Source organism: Lutjanus erythropterus, chromosome 17, assembly GCF_056507025.1.
Source record: "Lutjanus erythropterus isolate fLutEry1 chromosome 17, fLutEry1.hap2, whole genome shotgun sequence".
Lineage (NCBI taxonomy): Eukaryota > Metazoa > Chordata > Actinopteri > Lutjaniformes > Lutjanidae > Lutjanus > Lutjanus erythropterus.
Genome location: NC_139333.1, coordinates 14196832 through 14214510, shown reverse-complemented (window position 1 = coordinate 14214510; position 17679 = coordinate 14196832). Strand labels below are relative to the sequence as shown.

The 17679-nt window shown below is 36.8% G+C and overlaps 1 protein-coding gene across 6 annotated transcripts in view; it reads left to right on the top strand.

Annotated features, from left to right (window-relative positions):
• LOC146311919 (voltage-gated potassium channel KCNC1-like) overlaps positions 1-17679 on the top strand; it is a 66654-nt gene that overhangs the window by 43037 nt on the left and 5938 nt on the right. The window contains exons 5-6 of one of the 6 annotated variants that reach the window (XM_084740407.1): positions 968-988; positions 10243-10534. The exons of 1 other annotated variant lie outside the window; for it this stretch is intronic. In XM_084740407.1, the coding sequence (XP_084596533.1) occupies positions 968-988; positions 10243-10397 (176 nt within the window). In that variant the 3' untranslated portion in view covers positions 10398-10534. Of the gene's footprint in view, positions 1-18; positions 148-967; positions 989-10242; positions 10535-17679 lie in introns of those variants that run through there. 4 more of the 6 variants (XM_084740411.1, XM_084740410.1, XM_084740409.1 and 1 more) reach the window with 4 other exon arrangements.

The window sequence follows — 17679 nt, the reverse complement described above, 5'->3', positions numbered from 1 at the left end:
TTGTTGACAACAAACTAGAGGCAGCAGCCCTGGCACCCAGCCCAGACTCCCCTCTGACTGAGGATTGGTATAAGATGGAAGGGTCTCTGTTACAGCAGGACCTCAATGCAAACTCCACCTCCTCCTGGATCAAACCATAGACCAGAGGTAACACTGACAAAAGTTAATAAAAAAAATAAAGGATCCGATATATACGTCTAATTTTGACTGAAATCAGAAATTTTTGATCTGGCTGTCCATGACATAGCATGTTTCTTTTACAGTTGCACAAACCACCACAGCTACACGAGTATAGCACTTTAACACAGCTGCACACACGCTGCATGACTTCAGATCACAGATACACCACCATTTCCACAGTGTTGTGTCTACATGTTCAGTGGAGTTTGATGTGTCACCTGTGAGGAGTGAAAAAGTGTGGAAAGTGTGCTGTCAATTCAAAGTATTACATGAAAAGTTTGATGCAAGCAGTTGAGCTAAGGTTAGGTGGTGCTTAAATCTAAATATAAAGGTTTGGGTGGCAAATGGCATCTGATTTGTGAGGTATTTTATACAATGAAACCTAACCTCAGCCCAATATCCTACAAATTTCATCACAATTTCATGAACTGTTGTACAAGATGTAAAAAAAAAGAAAAAAAAAAGAAATTTTGGAAAGAAAATGGGATTTCACTGTGATATACACCCATAACAAGTACAGTAGTGTGCACAAATATGTGTATGCTTGTGTGTATGTGTCTGTGTGAGAGCTTAAAACTTGCATACACTCATGAGTGCGAGAGCGCGTCCGTGTGGGCCGCGCACATGTGCAAATACATCCAGCAGCTCAAAGTGAGAAATAACCCAGTTGTCGTGTCCTGTGTCAATAACTAATAAAACATAACACTGACTGCAGAAGATTGAACGGGAACAGCGGGTCACGTTGTTGTCTGATGTGCCTCTGTGTTGTTGTTGTCTCTCTCTTCAGGTTGTGTCATATCACGCGTGTGTATGTGGGCTTTTTCATTCTTACGTGTTATACACTGTGTCTCTGTCCTCTCAATGCCGTCTGAGTGTTGTGTTTGTGCTGTCGTGTGCGGCTTAATTTTGTTTTTTTTCCCTTCTATTGTGTTTTTGCGTGTTGCTCCCTACCCCAGGGGCCTCCACCTTGGCAAACAAATGCACACACTGCATTTTAGAAAGGTTTTGCCTTGAAAAAAAATATTTTTTTACAGTTACAGTGTACTGTATATCCATATATGTACATGTACTCATGCACAGGTTAAACTGGCAAACTCTACAGGGATTAACTGAACCTTTAGTGGCACTTTTTTCTTCTATGCTAGATTAGATTTCAGGCTAGGCCTGGGCTGAAAAGTCTATCACTTAGTGACAACATGTTGCATTCTCCACACTGTAATTTAAAAAAAATAAATTTCAAGGCAGCAGTCTTCACTAGATTTTTTATTTTTGAATCAAACTCAGATTCTAAAGTTTTGAAATAAACTAAACAAAGTTTTCCAAATATAGAATTGATGACGTGCCTATCGCCCGTACATGCTGCTATCATATTTCAGGTTCAAAGATGTGCATACTTACATGTACATATGCTGTATTTCATGTGAAATCAATCGGCCAGCTTGACACAGCTGTGACTCTGACTGCAGTGCTGCACAATCATCTTTCCAAGGCCCAAGGTCACTGGGGTCGGTGGAGCCGTCTGGGTCAAGGGATAGTACCTCTTGAAACATGCCACGCTGAAAACAAGCAAACATTTTAAACCACTGTCATGCAATGTAAATAAAGACAGTTATCACAATACTTATTTACGAAAAATAAAGTGTTGTGAGCGTGTAATGGATCTGAAATACTACTCCCTAGACCATGTATCTGTTTTTTCAGTGCCTAGTGTAGTCCAAAGTTCAGGACCTTTTTGTATTTGTACTGTGGAGACCTGGATAGAAATCAGGATTATAATCTGCACTCGGTGACTGAAACACTTACACACTTAACTGACCAAGCAAACAGACAGACAAACGCTATGACAGATTTGATTGAAAAGTGGCTACATACTGTCTAAGGTAAGCAAGCCTTGAGCTGTCCAAGCCTTTCACTTACAGGTCCCTGACATTGCTTCAGTTTCAATGGTTCTTATGTATAAACTGCAATTCAAGTGCTATAAAAAAAAAGATCCCTCTTTAAAGCAAATCAGGAGTCCATTGAATAAAATAAGTGCTGGAGTCACTATGGTGACGCTTCTTACAGGAAAGTTGTTCATCGTAATTCGTACATTTAAGTTGGGGATCTATACCGGTCCTTGCTTCCTGGTTATTCTACAGTGATGTATTGAGCCTTGTGCACTGGAAAAAGATTGTTCTTACAGTAAATACCAAAGATATTTGGTCAGTTTCTTGCCATTTCAGGAACCTGATTCTCAAACATTTGATAGCTGCGTTTACATGGACCCTAATATTGCACAAATAGTCAGAATAATAGCATCATTAGAATTAAACTGCCTCATGTAAACACCTCGATCAGAAGAGACTGACCCGAACCAACCATCAGGTCGAGAGGGGTGGTGTAAACCTCTGATAATCCATTCAATAAGAAAATAATAACCATGTAAACGCTCCGATCGTTTCTCTCTAGTTGGAAAAAATATATTCTTTTCTGCGCATATCTGCCCCACATGGGGATGGGTTACGCGTCATGCATGAGTTTTCAGAAGCAGATGCAGCTTTTGTGTTAGAAATCTTAAAAGATGTAAAGATGCCAATATTTATCTCAGGATATGATGTGGGTCCGTCTTGAAAATTGCTGAGCTGAAACACTTCCTCCTCTGTTATATTTCCAGCAGATTAGACACTTCACAGTGGGTAGAATCGGCGTTTGCATGTCAAAAAGTTATACGTTATATATGTTACATTACTGATTAATGCTGTGGGCGTCTAGTTGCGTTGGAATTTCTAAGTCAGACTGACCACAATGGGACTGAAAAAATATTGTCCATGTAAACGTAGCTACTGTGAAAAAATATGAACTGTCTGGGTGTGTAGCCCAACTCTTGACCAGTAAATGTGCAAATAAGCGCCATCAGTTTTTTGTGATTGAGGGGAAGATAAACAACACTGAATATCAAGAAAATGAGCAAAAAAAGCCACTGGGTTTCTGTCAGTTAATGTCCCTATTGAACGTTCTCCTTCTTGTATTTAAAGAGGGATTCTCATGCTGTCCAAAACTCATTCTTGTGTGCTTCGGTTGTGATTTATTTCGTAGATACACGCATAAGATGTCTTTGCCAACTTACTTTATTAGCTTTTCAGTTTCTTCTCTTTGATTGTTGGCCATTTAACTTCCTACGTTTCCTGCAATATGCATGTCTCACCAAGGTCAAACGGTCAATCACCCCTTTGATTGCCCACTTCCAATCACTCCTCTGGACCTTCAAGGGTCTCGTTTGTTTCTGCCTCTCTCTTTCCTCTGTCTCTATCTCTCCTTTCAGTTCCACACTGTATGTGTAAGAGTTGTTTTTTTTTTTCTTTAATTTCTTGGGCTTTTGTGCTTATTTCTGTCCTGTGTTTCTAACATGGTGTGTACATCTTTCATTAAGTATTTTTGTGGAGTCTTGTGTAGTGATTTTGTAGATATTTGTGTTCATGTGTTGTAGTGTGATTGCTTTAACTTTTCAATGTGGATATAATTAAGTTATATTTATTTTGAATTCACATATTTTGCTGTTGTCTGTGTTTTGTTTTTGTTTTTTTGATGACTTTGAGTTTTGTACAACTGTGTTTTGTTGTTTGATGTTTCGACTTCCCCTATGTTCTTCCTGTGTTCTCCTTTGAGTTTTACCAACACCTACTACCTATCTACTAATTGGAATAACAGAGGAAATTGCCAACAAAACAGTGAAATGAATTAACTTGAAAATGGCACAGTTCTCACTGGTTCAGGACATTCTCAAAGACTCATTTGGTAAAAAAAAAAAAAAGAAAGAAAAAAAAGAAAGAAAAAACAAATTTTTTTATTACTAATTACAACCAAATCTGTAATCAGAATATTTTTAATGTACCTTTGAGATAAGGACTATATTGTTTTTCAACACACCCCCAACAGAAATTTAATACAATTCCTACCTATACACTAGACAGAATGTGTTTAAGTCTATTTTAAGAAAACTGTTACGTTTAAGAAGGCGCATTCGCTCTTCATTGACATTTCATCCCACCCTTATTTACCATGCTGTTTATTATTTTATAATAATCAAATTGATTAGGGTACATTGTTTCTGGAGTTACTTTTCTAGAAGGTTTTAGTTAATTCTTGGCCATGACAACATATCTGTTCTGTCTGTCAGCGCTCACATAAAATTATCCATCATGGCCAATTTCTGTTTGAGATGATTTCTATGTTAAAGGGATAGTTTGGATTATTTGATGTGGTATCTATTGATAGTCTTTGTATTACCTACGGTAGATGCCGGGTGACGCACAACTGTTTGGAGAAGCAGAGAGTAACACCAGCATGGAAGCTAAGCAATGGACTGCTGAGGACAGAGTCAGCAGTAAAATGCACTTTGGCCACTTAAAAAAGTTCAGCTTAATAAAACAGTATCAGTTTAAGTGTACACTATAAAGTATTTACTTTACATAATATTTTCACCACTTTACTTTGCCATTGGACAACTGTTTCTGATGGGAAACTACTGTTATATAAGCCAAATGTTGCTCTCTTCATAAAAGCTGGATAGGCAAATCGGGGATCTTGCATCACAGAACATGGGAGTAGCAGTTCTACTGCTTCCTTGATCTGTTAGTTTGTTTGTGTTATTGTATGACTTTGGTGAAATCCAAACTATCCATTTAAAACACCAAAGTCACACAATAACACAGACTAACTAACAGATGGACGCAGCGGTAAACAGGCAACTCCCATCTTCTGCAAGGTGAAATGACTGATTTAGTCTAAGCCTTTAGTTTGGTTGATTTGGAGAGAGAGAGAGATATTTGGTTTATATAACAGCAGTTTCCAGCAAGAAAAAGCTCTCTGACAGTTAAGTAAAACAGTGAAAATATTAAAAAGTTTTAAGCGGCTATAATATCTTTTGTTGCTGACCGTGTCCACAGCGGTTCATTGCCTCTGTGCTGGTACTCCTCTCTGCTTCTCCAAACTGAGGCCATGTCGACCAGCATCTACTGTAGGTAATACACTGACTAAAGACCTCATACAACCATTTATCAAATACTCTGAACTATCCCCTTAGGTGCCTCAATATAACAGGCTTCAGCCAAATAAAACAGTAAATTTAACTCCTAAAAGTTCTCTTGAATTAACTAATTTGTGTGAAAACATGTTTTATGTGGTAACACTTGTCAGTGTCCACCTGTTTGTCATTGTTCTCTTCTTGTCATAAACAGTATGTAAAAATACATTGTCATGCATGTTCTAATGTGTGTGTAACATTACCACTGTGTTTATTATCCACAACTCTGCAAATATTCTTTTATCTGAGCCAGATTTTTACCTTATAAAAGACATAAGACATGATATTTCTATATGTATGTGCAGTGTGCATATACATATGCTAAATATGTATGAGAAGTACAGGTATATATATAAAATATTAAATGCATTTGAGTTTTAATGACAACAGCTGATGCATATCGGTCTGTGTGACCTACATACAGTGCACAGGAGGATGTAGGATTCAGTTTCATGTCATCTGTTTCTCAAAAGACATCTGAGGTACCGTGTGCACGATATGGACACACTGTGGCTTCAGAAATGGTCATGAAGCGATCCATACATTTAATTATGGGTAACAGGAGATCATAGCATCTCGAACAGGCAATTGATCCCATGCAAGAATGATACAGTATATGGCCATGCCGAGAATAGCATCCGTACAGTCAGCAAATCCTGAAATTATAGGTATTGTAAGCATAAGTTACGTAATACATACAATAATGATATATGTCTCATTTCAGTTCAGTCTCTGTAGTTTAATGTGATTATTTGCTTGGTAAACAGTCTGGTGAGAATATTTGCAGTTTTTCCTCTCTCTGTTCCTCTGTGTCCCCTTTGTCCATAACCTCCTCCTCCTCCTGTGATTAACACTCATTCTCCATCCCATCCCCAGGCCGCCACTGCAGTGCAAGTGTAACTAAAGTCTGACTGTAGGTAGGTACGTACTCCCTCCACAGTGTAAATTAAGTGTGACTTTGGGAAGGAATTATGCCATCAGCGAGTACTTTGACAGCCAGACTCACCATTTCCCCTGATAGACAATCCCAGAGCACAAAACCCCTGTTGATGTTGTAAATACAGTACTTAGCACAGGGAGGTAGCAGACCATGACAGACTGCAGTGGCTGAGACATGATTAACGTTATAAGCATTTTTATTTTAGTGTATGATACCTTTCCTTGTCTTGAATGTTACCAAGCAATACTTTTATACATCAGCATCTCTTACAGAACCACGTCACTGACCTTTTCTTCATCATTTTCACCTTCATCTTATTAACAGATGGGATTTTTTTCTCTTCATCATATTTTATTCATATTGCACTTGACAAGTGTTTTAAATCTCCTGATTTCAAACTAAAAAGAGCCAAATAAAGGACATTTGTCCAAAGCAACAGAGCCAACATTAAAGGTACTGCAAACACGATCACCGATATTTTCAGTACTTAGTCTTAGTTTGGTTAAAGGTCACAGTGTACAGTCTTTTTTTATCACATGAACAGTGTGGATTCTTCCTCTCATTCGTCCTCTCTCCTCTCTGCATGCTGCATGTCAATGTTTTTTAGCACCAACAATAGATCCAAAAGGAATTTCTCAGTAGAATCAAAACCTTTTTTGTTCTAACTTCATATATGGGCTTCCCAGCATTATTCATTTGAACTTCCATAATGCTTACTTAAAATCTGTGGGGCATTCGATATTGTTAAGCAAAAGCAGCGTAATACTTAACCTAATACAACCTATAGCATTATATCAGCTGAATAAAAATAGTCTAATATTCATATAGAATACTACTCATTTCACAGTTTAACTTATTTAAACAGCAGCAACAAGCCTTTAACGCTATCTATTTCATAAAAAAAGTATATTAACTCTTAAAGTTTTCAATGCTATATCATAGATTAGATAAGTTAAGACAAGCTGTATCCTTAAGATTTCAGTCCTGGTTGAGTTTGGCAACAGTTGTGGTTGCACAGCCTGTTGCTGAAATGCTGAATATGATCGTTGTCTTGCACTGACGCATTTTTGATGAATTAATGAATGACGTGCTAATGCTTTGGACGTGAAACAGCAGCAGTAGGATGTTCAGTTTTCATTAGCAGATGAACTTAATATTGCTCTGACACTGTGTCAGAAAGTGATTGGGTAACAGTTTGGCTGATATAAATTAGATAAAATTAGGCTGGATTACATGCATACATTGTTTCCTCTTAGGGGTGGGCGATATGGCCAAAACTTTCTATTACAGTATATGTAATCACAGTAATGGTGAATATAACAAAGAAGTAATAGTTGTGTAACTGCTTTGATGAGGGAAAACAAAAACATTAAGGCTGTCACATCGATTTTAACCAGATAAAATAGGGTGGAGGTATGCAAAACTTTGCTGAAATAGAGTCAGGGTGAGTAATTTTTCAAGCAACTGACAGGTCACTGAGCCTATTTGCTGAGAGAGCACGGAGAGCGTTAGGACATTTAGGAAAACGGAAGCAATCAGCTGTTTGCTCGCTAACTCTTTCGCATTACCTCCAGTTAAGAAAAAGTGTGAGCTTTGACAGCTGTGCTCTGTAATGTGGCTTTGGTTACACGCTGGTTAGGAGATTAATTCAGAACAGTGATTAAACATGAGCAGAGTATTCACCCAGACCGTGGTATAAATAAAATGAAGTAATGCTTTAAAATAACCATACCTTAGGCTACCGAAACTCATTAGATTTGATTATTTTCTTCTTTTATTTGGAACTTGCTTACAAACAAAAACAGCTGCCTCACATGAGACAACACTTTAGTTAACACTCCTTTCTTCTTCTATGGCTGGTAAACCAGCTTTGAGGCGTATTACCGGCAACAACTGTCCCTCTCACGTTACGGGAAAATGTGGTCAGCGCCTTACAGCATCTTGTCCAAATCACATTACCTCGCAAGACAGCTGGACATTCAAAAATCATGAGATCATGTGAGAATGAAGAGATCACCTGAGAATCTAAGCTTGATTTGCTGCATACCCTCCCCAGAATATACAGCAGAGACACAAAGGGATCACTCCTGCTGTGAAAACAATGTCTACCATTGCATGGCACATACTGTCATATCGCCCAACCCCATTTCCTGTGAATCCCTCTTGAATCTAGCATGGGAATGTTATGGGTTCCCCACTAATAAAGGGAAACTACTATATGGAGAGGTAATTACTTAATGTAAATACACTGAATGGCTACTGAAGAAAAATTGCCCACCATTAATAGTATCAAAACTGCGTGGTTTGGTTTCATGAAAATCTTAAGGATTATACCTTTAACTAGCTATTGCATTAGGTCAGGTGAAGTGTTCATCAGATATAACAGTTTAAAATGTATGATGGCCACCTCTTACTTTAAGAGATTTTTGTATTGTTATAGTTCTTCAGTAAAAACAGGTTGGCTCTCAACATTGATTCAACAAATATGGCTGCCATTTGATGCGACCTGACAATCTGCCTCGATACTTTTGACATAAAACAAAATACTTTTAGACGTGAACCTGAGAATGAAGAAGCACAGCCGATTGGCCGGACAGCTTCTCAGAAGTCTGTGTGTGAGATGTAGCCTAAGAAACCCAGTGAAAATGCATCATCAATATTTTACTGGGTTGCCATCCGACTAATGTGCCTGAGCGAGTCAGAATAAAAAAAGAACTTTTATTTATGGTTGGCTCAAATGATGCGTGACACAAAGTGGTGGAGTATTGGTGGATTTTTTCCATTTTAGCAGGAAGGCACAAAGGGCGTCATACTGTACCAATGGGTGTTCTTTGTTGTCTGAACGTGGCCTTGCGATGGTTGGAGTTTGACAGGAAATATACAATATAACTCGGCCATTTTGTCACAAACTATACTTTTACTGCAATACCTTAAAATTAAATTTTAGCTGACGTAATACGTTGCTAATAAAACTGTAAAACTCCACCCATTATGGGTCAGTTAGCCATTGTTAGGGCAGATTAACTGCTACCTACCAATGGTGTGTTTCACTTCACCTGATGCAACAACACTCCGTCAGCACAGCACCACCTTCTCTGTGGCTGCTTCCTACAGGGGGATTTCAACATCTGCATGCCGTGTTACACACCCAGAATACAGCGGGAAAGGACACAAAGGCCAAATTAGTTATTATAAACACCTTTAGCGGTGTAAGCATTATACGTTCTCCTTCAAAGTCACTTGCAGAAGTGGACTTTGTCAATGAATCCTGCTTTCTTACCGCGTGTCATTTCCCACTGTAAACCAAATGTGAACTCTCCATTACAGGATGCGATTACCGGGGGATAGGAAGTGGTTTTAAATGTTGCAGGGAGGACATTTTTGTGTTGGCCATTTGAAGTTTAAAGGAACCAAAAGCAAATACTAAGTGGGCTCTTTATGAAGCAAGGCAATTAATTATTCTACATAAATTCATTAGTGGAAAAGCTTTTCCACTTAACTTCATGTGGTCAACACCTACACTGTATCAGTGCTATCTGAGTATTTAATACTGTGTATTTGTGTAAAACTGTTTAGTTTTGGCCAAATATTTGTCTAAAACACCTGGACATTGCACATTACGCTTCACATGATAAAATGTTGGGTGCTTTATTCAATGGGCCTATTATAGGTGTTAAATGCTTAATATCTAAGAATCTTTTGCTTTTCTGTTTTGAAAAAAAAAAAAGACATATCATAACTCGCATTTTCTTGTTTTGTCTTGTCTGTGTCTGTCTTGTCTGTGTCTGTCTCCGTCTGTCTTTTATATGTCTTTATGATTTCTTTTTCAATTTCTTCTGCTTAATTTCTTCTCTTTTCATGTTGATTTCTACTTCTAACATCTTAAACTTCATGTTCATGTTTCAATACTATGTTACCTTCATAATAAACCACCTGAATGTGGAAAATTTGTCATAACATGCCCAAACATTTCAACTATGATTTCCTTTCTATTTTATTTGCAACAATAACATAATATAATCAAACTGATCGATCAATGATTCAAATTATTGTCTTAAAGCAACGGGCTACGAGAAATCTCGCAGTCTCAATAACATATCGGGAATGGCTGGGTCGTCACTGCGGCTTGCTCCTATCACTAGCCCGCCCTTTGAAACCTATGAGCCGCCAGGACCCCTGCGCCGCTGTCGTTCCCCCATCCCCTCCATTTTGTAACAGAAACGGTGGCCATGATCGGATGATAGAGAGATGCAGTGGTTTAGCTACGGACTGATCGCACCGAAGCCTCCATTTGGATTGTACACCGGGCAAAAAACAATAGCAATAACGTAAAATAAACTTGAATGTAGAAAAATGACCTCTCGTCTTGTGAATCTAATGGTTTATGATGCATGCATCAGGCTAGCTGATGGGGTCCAATACAAATTTTAGCTTTAAAGATACACTGTTATTTTAAATTATTAGAAGAAATGTAAAAAAAAATGGATCAGTTAGTACATAAAATAGTGCCAGAGGTAAAAAAAAAATTAAAACATGTGCACAGTTACATTTTAATGCTTAGAATTAAGTGTGTAGATGGGCATCCATTTTTAAGTGTTCTGGACCAAACAAAACTGAGCTCACAGCACTGTCCAGAGAAATGACCATGAAACAAGATACTTCAGTTCATTTAGCCAAAGACAAAAATACATTTATAGATTATATTGATGTTGAATAGGTTTCTACTTTCTGTCTTTTGTGAATATTGATGTGTGTACAGTGTAGACATCATTTTGGTAATTCTCTCTTTCTCTCTCTCTCTCAAAAAAAACAAAAAAAAACACACAAATCAAAACAGACCCGGCTTCCGTAAGTCTCAGTGTTAACACTTAATTTTTGTATCATTGTGACATCACTGGACACTTTATGTTGATAGTTTACACAGAAAAGCTAAGTGATGTCAACAGTTGAATAAAACAAGAACCTTAGCTTAAATTAAAAGATATTAAATAAATAAATAAATAAATGAAAAGTATTGTACCATAAGAGCTATCTCAATTGTGCAGCCTAACATGTCTTTTGAAAATTGTAGGTTGTTTTATTTCATTGCAGTTAGGGACCCATATATGCAATTGTTACCATACAATGTACAGTTAAAGGTCTATTCAGTCACTTTATTTGGCAGTTACACGCATGTTGTCCAAAACATTTATAGATATTTATCATTCTCATCTTAAATGCTAGTGTAACAATCATAATGGGCAGGATGAGGTTAGTTGGAGTTAGTTTGAGGGGCCATTACAATGTGTAAAATGAGGGTCATGTGACTGATAAAGGTACACAAGCTAGTGTGAGCTCGTTATGTAAAGGGGAAATATGTATTAGATTCACTGTACTAAATCATAAAATCACCATGATTAAATTAAGGAGACGTGTTTGTTGAAATAGCAGCTTCAGCAACACCATTACAGCCAGCATGTTCTCCTTTGAAATTTCTATTGCGGTCTGTAATGTCTGTCTGTTTGCCCATTTCACATTAATCGACACTTTAAAAATTAACGCTGAATGTTTGCCGAATGAGTTAGTGTCTGTTTATGAGTCATAAGAAATCATTAATAATCTTTCAGAGGAAGTAGATGTTTAAAACGGTTAAATCGAGCAATATGCGAACAGAGTTTTGCAGGCAGTCACTGAACTCCAACTCCAAAGTGGGCTTTTGTTTTTCGGAATAACGGGATTAACTTCACATTGACAGACAACTGGCGGTTATAAACAGTCGATCAACTCAGAATGAAGGACTCATCGTTTGCAAACTGGGGGAACTTGTTAACATTGTTCGTGCAGCTCAGCGTAGATCTCATGAGTAGAGCGATCTGGCGAGCGACATGCTAACCGTGTTTTGTCAAATCACATCCTCGGTTATTAATTCTTATCTGATGATAGTAAACGACTGAGTGGACCTTTAAAAAAAAAAAATGCTTATCAAAACAGTTATGTGAATGAAATATGTATATGTAGGTCTGCAGTTTTTCAAAGAAATCTAAATTAAATGTATTTAGAAAAAATATTTTAAAATTACAACAATAAACTAAGCCCCAAAAAAATTACCTATAAAGTCAGATATGGATGACTACATAATTAAGTATATAGTTTAAACAATTAAATGCACTTTACTAACAGTCAGTGTTAATTTACTAACATTTAAAGCTTGCATGTCGACATAAAACACAGACTGTATTAAAACATAAGAATAAATTAAACATGTGATACCACCCAGCCAAGCAAAGTATGATCGGTTTTTCTAAATATCTGTTTTGCTTCTTCTTCACTTTTTATGGTTTTTCTGTTTTTTCCATTATTTGGGGGTTTTTGGTTTCAATGTTTGTCTAAAACAGTTTAATATATATATAAATTAAAATATCTGAGTGCAATCTGTTGGTTAAAATATCACACCATTTCCCCTAATAATTTAAAAAAAGCAATCTGTCATTTATAGTTTTTTATTTTTGTAACTGAGGTCCTTCCTCAGATTGCCATCCTCACATGAAAAAAAGATCTTGTGTTAAAAGTTGAGCAAAAAGATTTTAAAATAATAACACATTATTCACATATGCAATAAACATGCATTATTATTTTAATGCTGGAAAACATGCTGTGCACATACATATGTATATATGCAGATCTATTTTTAATCCTAAAAATGCACAGATTTGGTAGGCAGTTTATTTATTATATTTGATTTTGCTGTTTCAGAAGTGTTACAAAAGGTTTGGAATGAGCCATTTGTCCTGTTTCATTTCTAGTCAATGTGGTCTTACTGGTCATTCAGACTTTTTAATGTTGTGGCTGCCATTTTTAATTGTTTCATTTTTGTAATAGTTTTATATTTTCTTCACTTGTACTGGTAATGTGTATTTCATTGTAAGGAATGACTTTTTTTGCACCACTGATTGTCTAAAAGAACATTTGTCAAGAGGATAAAATGTTGTATTTGACTGTCCTTAAGTTCATTAACAGACAGAAATGTAGTAAGACTGAAATCACCAGGATTAACTGTAAGTGCTTTAGAAACAACAAATTTTTGCAGGTGTAACAGAAGAGTATTTCCATACTTGTTTAAAAAATGTCAGGTCGTGATCGATGGTCCTGATTGCCATTTTGTCTAAAAATCGATGTGCTTCCAGACCCCTAAACTTTGAGAACTTAGATATGCAGTGTTATGATTGAAGATGAACATCACTTGAATGTTTACTTGAATCTGTTGGCGACTGGAGTTTGAGAGGTTTGTAAAAGTCGTTCTCATTTAGGATAGATCCTACTGTACCATAATAGTCAAAGCAAGAAGTAATGCTTGCCTGGCTTCGTCTGATACGGGTTTTTGAAGGCCATCGCACATATTTTCAGACCGAATCTGCTAATAGTTGTGCTTATACTCAATATTGTTACATTTCACCATTATGATGTCAGAAAAAAAATACAATAATTTAGTGTTGTCTGTCTGAAAATATTTGAAACAGCATGCAAAGCTTTGTTTCTCCAGTGAGTCCAAGCATTTTTGACAGCAGCTCCTTAATGTATAACCTGAACTTAGGGAAGGTATAGGGAAACTCTGGGATAGTGCGTTTTTAAATTTAACTTGCAGGAAAATGTGTGAGAACATGTACAGTGACACGCATTGACTGGCCTGGGTTCAATCCTCGAAGCTAATCTTAGTCCACATCAGCGCACAAAACCTCATTAAACCTTTTAAGCGCACATGCATACTGTATAATCTTAAAATGACTCCACAATGTGGACGTTACGATTTGCAGATACTTTGAATTATACTGGTATGCCTTTTTATTTGGAATGTATATTTTCTGTTACAGTCGAAGAAAATGTCTATACATCCTATATATCTGCAGTGGAATGTTTTTCTTTCATGCTGTAACATAATCTCACACACCTCCTCTTTAATTTGAACATTTCTGACTACAGAAGTAGCGTACTTGTTCATATTTGCTTTTCTATTGTATCAAAGTTGATCTGAAGAATGTCATAACAGTGGTTCTGTTCAGTTTGAAGAATCATATCACATAGTTGTGGCCAATGCAAATCACCTAGGACACTCTGATGTAAACATTGTTTAAGTAAACAAAACAGGCAGATGTTGTAAGTGCCTCTATGAGGCCCCTGTAGGCTCTGATGTCAATTTAGGAGTTCATGCAAACTAGCTAGATTTAACTAGCTAAACCTTTGAAGCAATGCTTAATAGGTCAGTGGTTATTATTGAACATGTACATATCTGTATCTACACATGTGAATACATTAAAGTCATATGAAATTAATATATCTATGTATACTTTGTGAGTGTCGGGAAGAGGGTTTCATAACAGCTGATTCCGACAGAGTTGAATGGATGAGAGCAGCCATACGTTACGTCCCTGTCTTGAGGAAGACTACGTCCCCCTTTGGGTGAAAACAAGCACTGCAAAAATGACCAGATATGTATGTCTGTGGCAAAACGTCATACTCATGCTGATGAGTACATGACATGTGTGCCGATTGTATCTGTAGATCAAAGTGAATCAGTAAAGAGTCTTAGTGATGGTGTAGCTTAAGTTTTTCCTTACCATACATTACCTGCTTTTTGAATGGAGTTTGGTTCGTCAGTAACAAAACAGCAAAATAAATATTTTTTTAAATATATAGCCTGAATATTCAAGAAGGCAGTTGTATATGTCAGCTTTGTCCACATTGATAGAAGCTGACTGAAAGGCCCCTATTTCTTTCTTTTTCTTTTTTATGTAACGATGCCAATTGTCAGAGACATAACATAATCATTCACCTGCCTCTCAAGTGGTTTTCTTATTTTATGCATTTGAACTGGCAAAGAACTTTGAATTTGTATTGACTGCCAGTCAAATTATTAGAGTGGTTGTTTTCACCCAAAAAGGGACGGCAGCATGACGCAGGAGCAAAGTGACCAGATGGGTTGCTCTCATCTATAGTCGTACCTTTAAGTCTTTTTTTCATGTGATCCATCACACATGGGCTCCTCTCATCCATTATTTAATACATATGTCATCAGAAAGGTGTACAGTATGGTTTTATCCTGCACATTGCTCATTGCAGTGCTAAACTAACCTAACCACACCCCTTGGTGATAGAACCGGCTTTCTCGTTATATATACATACATATTAACTCTGCATTTCAAAAACAAAGTATGTTTGTTTATTTTACTGTAACATTTCCACATGAGCTGGTTATTTTTTTTAAAGCATACTATTAGTAATTCAACTGTAATGAGAAAAAAAAAAAAATCTAAGTGCGTTCTTGTTCTGCCGTGCTTGCTTTGACAAGATCTGGTTTTACATGGGGTAAACGCACTGTATCCTACTGAATCTAAATGTACATTATATGTAAATATTTCAATGGTTGATGCTAATGTATCCTGAAAGGCATGTATGGTACATGTACAGCTTTTAGGGAAAAAGAGGCTCACAGACTGTTACACTATTATATTTAGATTGTGTAAGCATAGGAGTACAATTAGCTGTTGTTCTGTGCAGTAAGGATAGTATTTTAATGTCAGAGAAAGGGAAGAAAAATACTGTTTGATGAACTTTAAATTGTGCAATGAGAAGATTGATACCACTTAAACCTCTGTGTCTGTGTTACTGCAGTGTTGTATTAAGAAGATGGTTAAAATAGCCTCAGATATCCACTAAACCAGCGCTTCGTAATTATCATGGAATGTAGCAAACTAATATAATGCTGTGCACACTGAACTAAAACAGCTATCAATACTATTGAAGCAAAATGCATTGAAAAAACAGGACTATTCCTTTACTTGACACCACGGACCAGATGTGTCAATGAAAAGAATGAATTCCACTCAAAAACCGACATTTATGTACATTTTTAAGTGCTATTAGAACAACTGAACCTCAATATGTGTATGTTGAGCTGAGTGTGATACAGCAGTATAACAAAGAGAACAATGACGTCAAAGAGACATTTATTTGGAGCTTTGGTCTTTTAAGGACACTAAAAAGTTCAGACGTGTCAGTAGATACGCTCGTAAACATCCCTTTTTCAAGGCGTTTTTATCAGAACCAACCATCATCTCATAGTGTGGGAATAAGAATAAAGTACATTAGATCCAAACTTTGACAAGAGCCCGACCGATATGTTTTTTTTGTTTAGACTGATGCTGATTTAAGAAGGGAAAAATCTGTGTAGGAAAATCTTGAGCTGAAATAAATGTAGTCAATTAGGGCACTGATTATGTACTGATATGACTATGCAAAGGCACTCAGAAGGCTATTTTCTTGAGCAAATAATTTGATTAAAGAATATTGCGCATTAAATAATTTAATATTTACTGATGCCAACCATTTGTAGAAAGGAACACTGGTAAAATTAAGAATAAATAAATAAAAAATGTATGAAATCTAAATGATTGTTCTCTGCATTATATGTTCTGTGAAAAAAAAATATCATATTGGTGCATATCTGTAAACATAAACCGATATATCTGTGACAGGCCCATATCTGGCCAGTATATCGGTCGGGGCTCTTACTTTGACCCAGTGGTATCATCAGTCAATAAGCTGTAAGGATTTGCAGCATCAGTGGCCAAAATAATAGCTGTGTGTAACAACACAGAGGCTGCTTTGGCACTGCTGCCAGAACAAAGACAGGAAAAGACAGAAAAGTCTGGTTTATGTCCAAACAGACAGCGGTGTGTTCGTATCCAGTAACAGATAACGTCTCTAGACTTGTGTGCATGTGCACCATTTTGTGAACAGTCAAGTAGAAGAAGGCATGTAGGAATCTGATAAGACTTATTTCTGATTTTGTGTGGACATAAAGTACAATGTATTTGGAAAATTACTCCTCATAAAATCAAATAGAACTCTAATACAACTTTGAATGTACATCAAAATACAATTTTAATAGAAACAAAAATGTTTGACCGTCCATGGGCTGGATTTATACTGTAGGTCTTGACTCTTGGTTAACCAAATCTCAAACATTTACCATACAGCTGCCCGTTTGAAAATATGATCTGTGTCTTGCTTACTGCTTTTCTCTGGAGAACACTGCAACTATAAAGTGGAAACTGACAGAGGACGAGGGTGAACGAAGAGCAGACGGGAAGAGCTAATGCGGCTGCGATAAAGGATAATGTTTGTACTGGGTTGATGTTTGCTGGTGAGACCACAACAGAAGTGTTTAATCTCCCGGTAAATAATGCATGATGCCAGCACGTGTGATACAAGACTTGTTTGCCATAACTGTAGACAAAGAACTAAAAAATGTTCAACCTACACTGTTGCTGGCAAACATTTCCTTGAATTTGCACCTGTGTTTGCATGATGCATTACTTAAGTTGGGGGTTAAGCCTCCTGAAATGGTGTCAGCCCAACTACTTGCTTCACAAAGTAGAAGAATCACTATTTTAAATGCGAAAAAGTCCATGAATAGCATTAAGTATGTTTGTATGTGTCCATTTGTCAATAATGTGTTTTT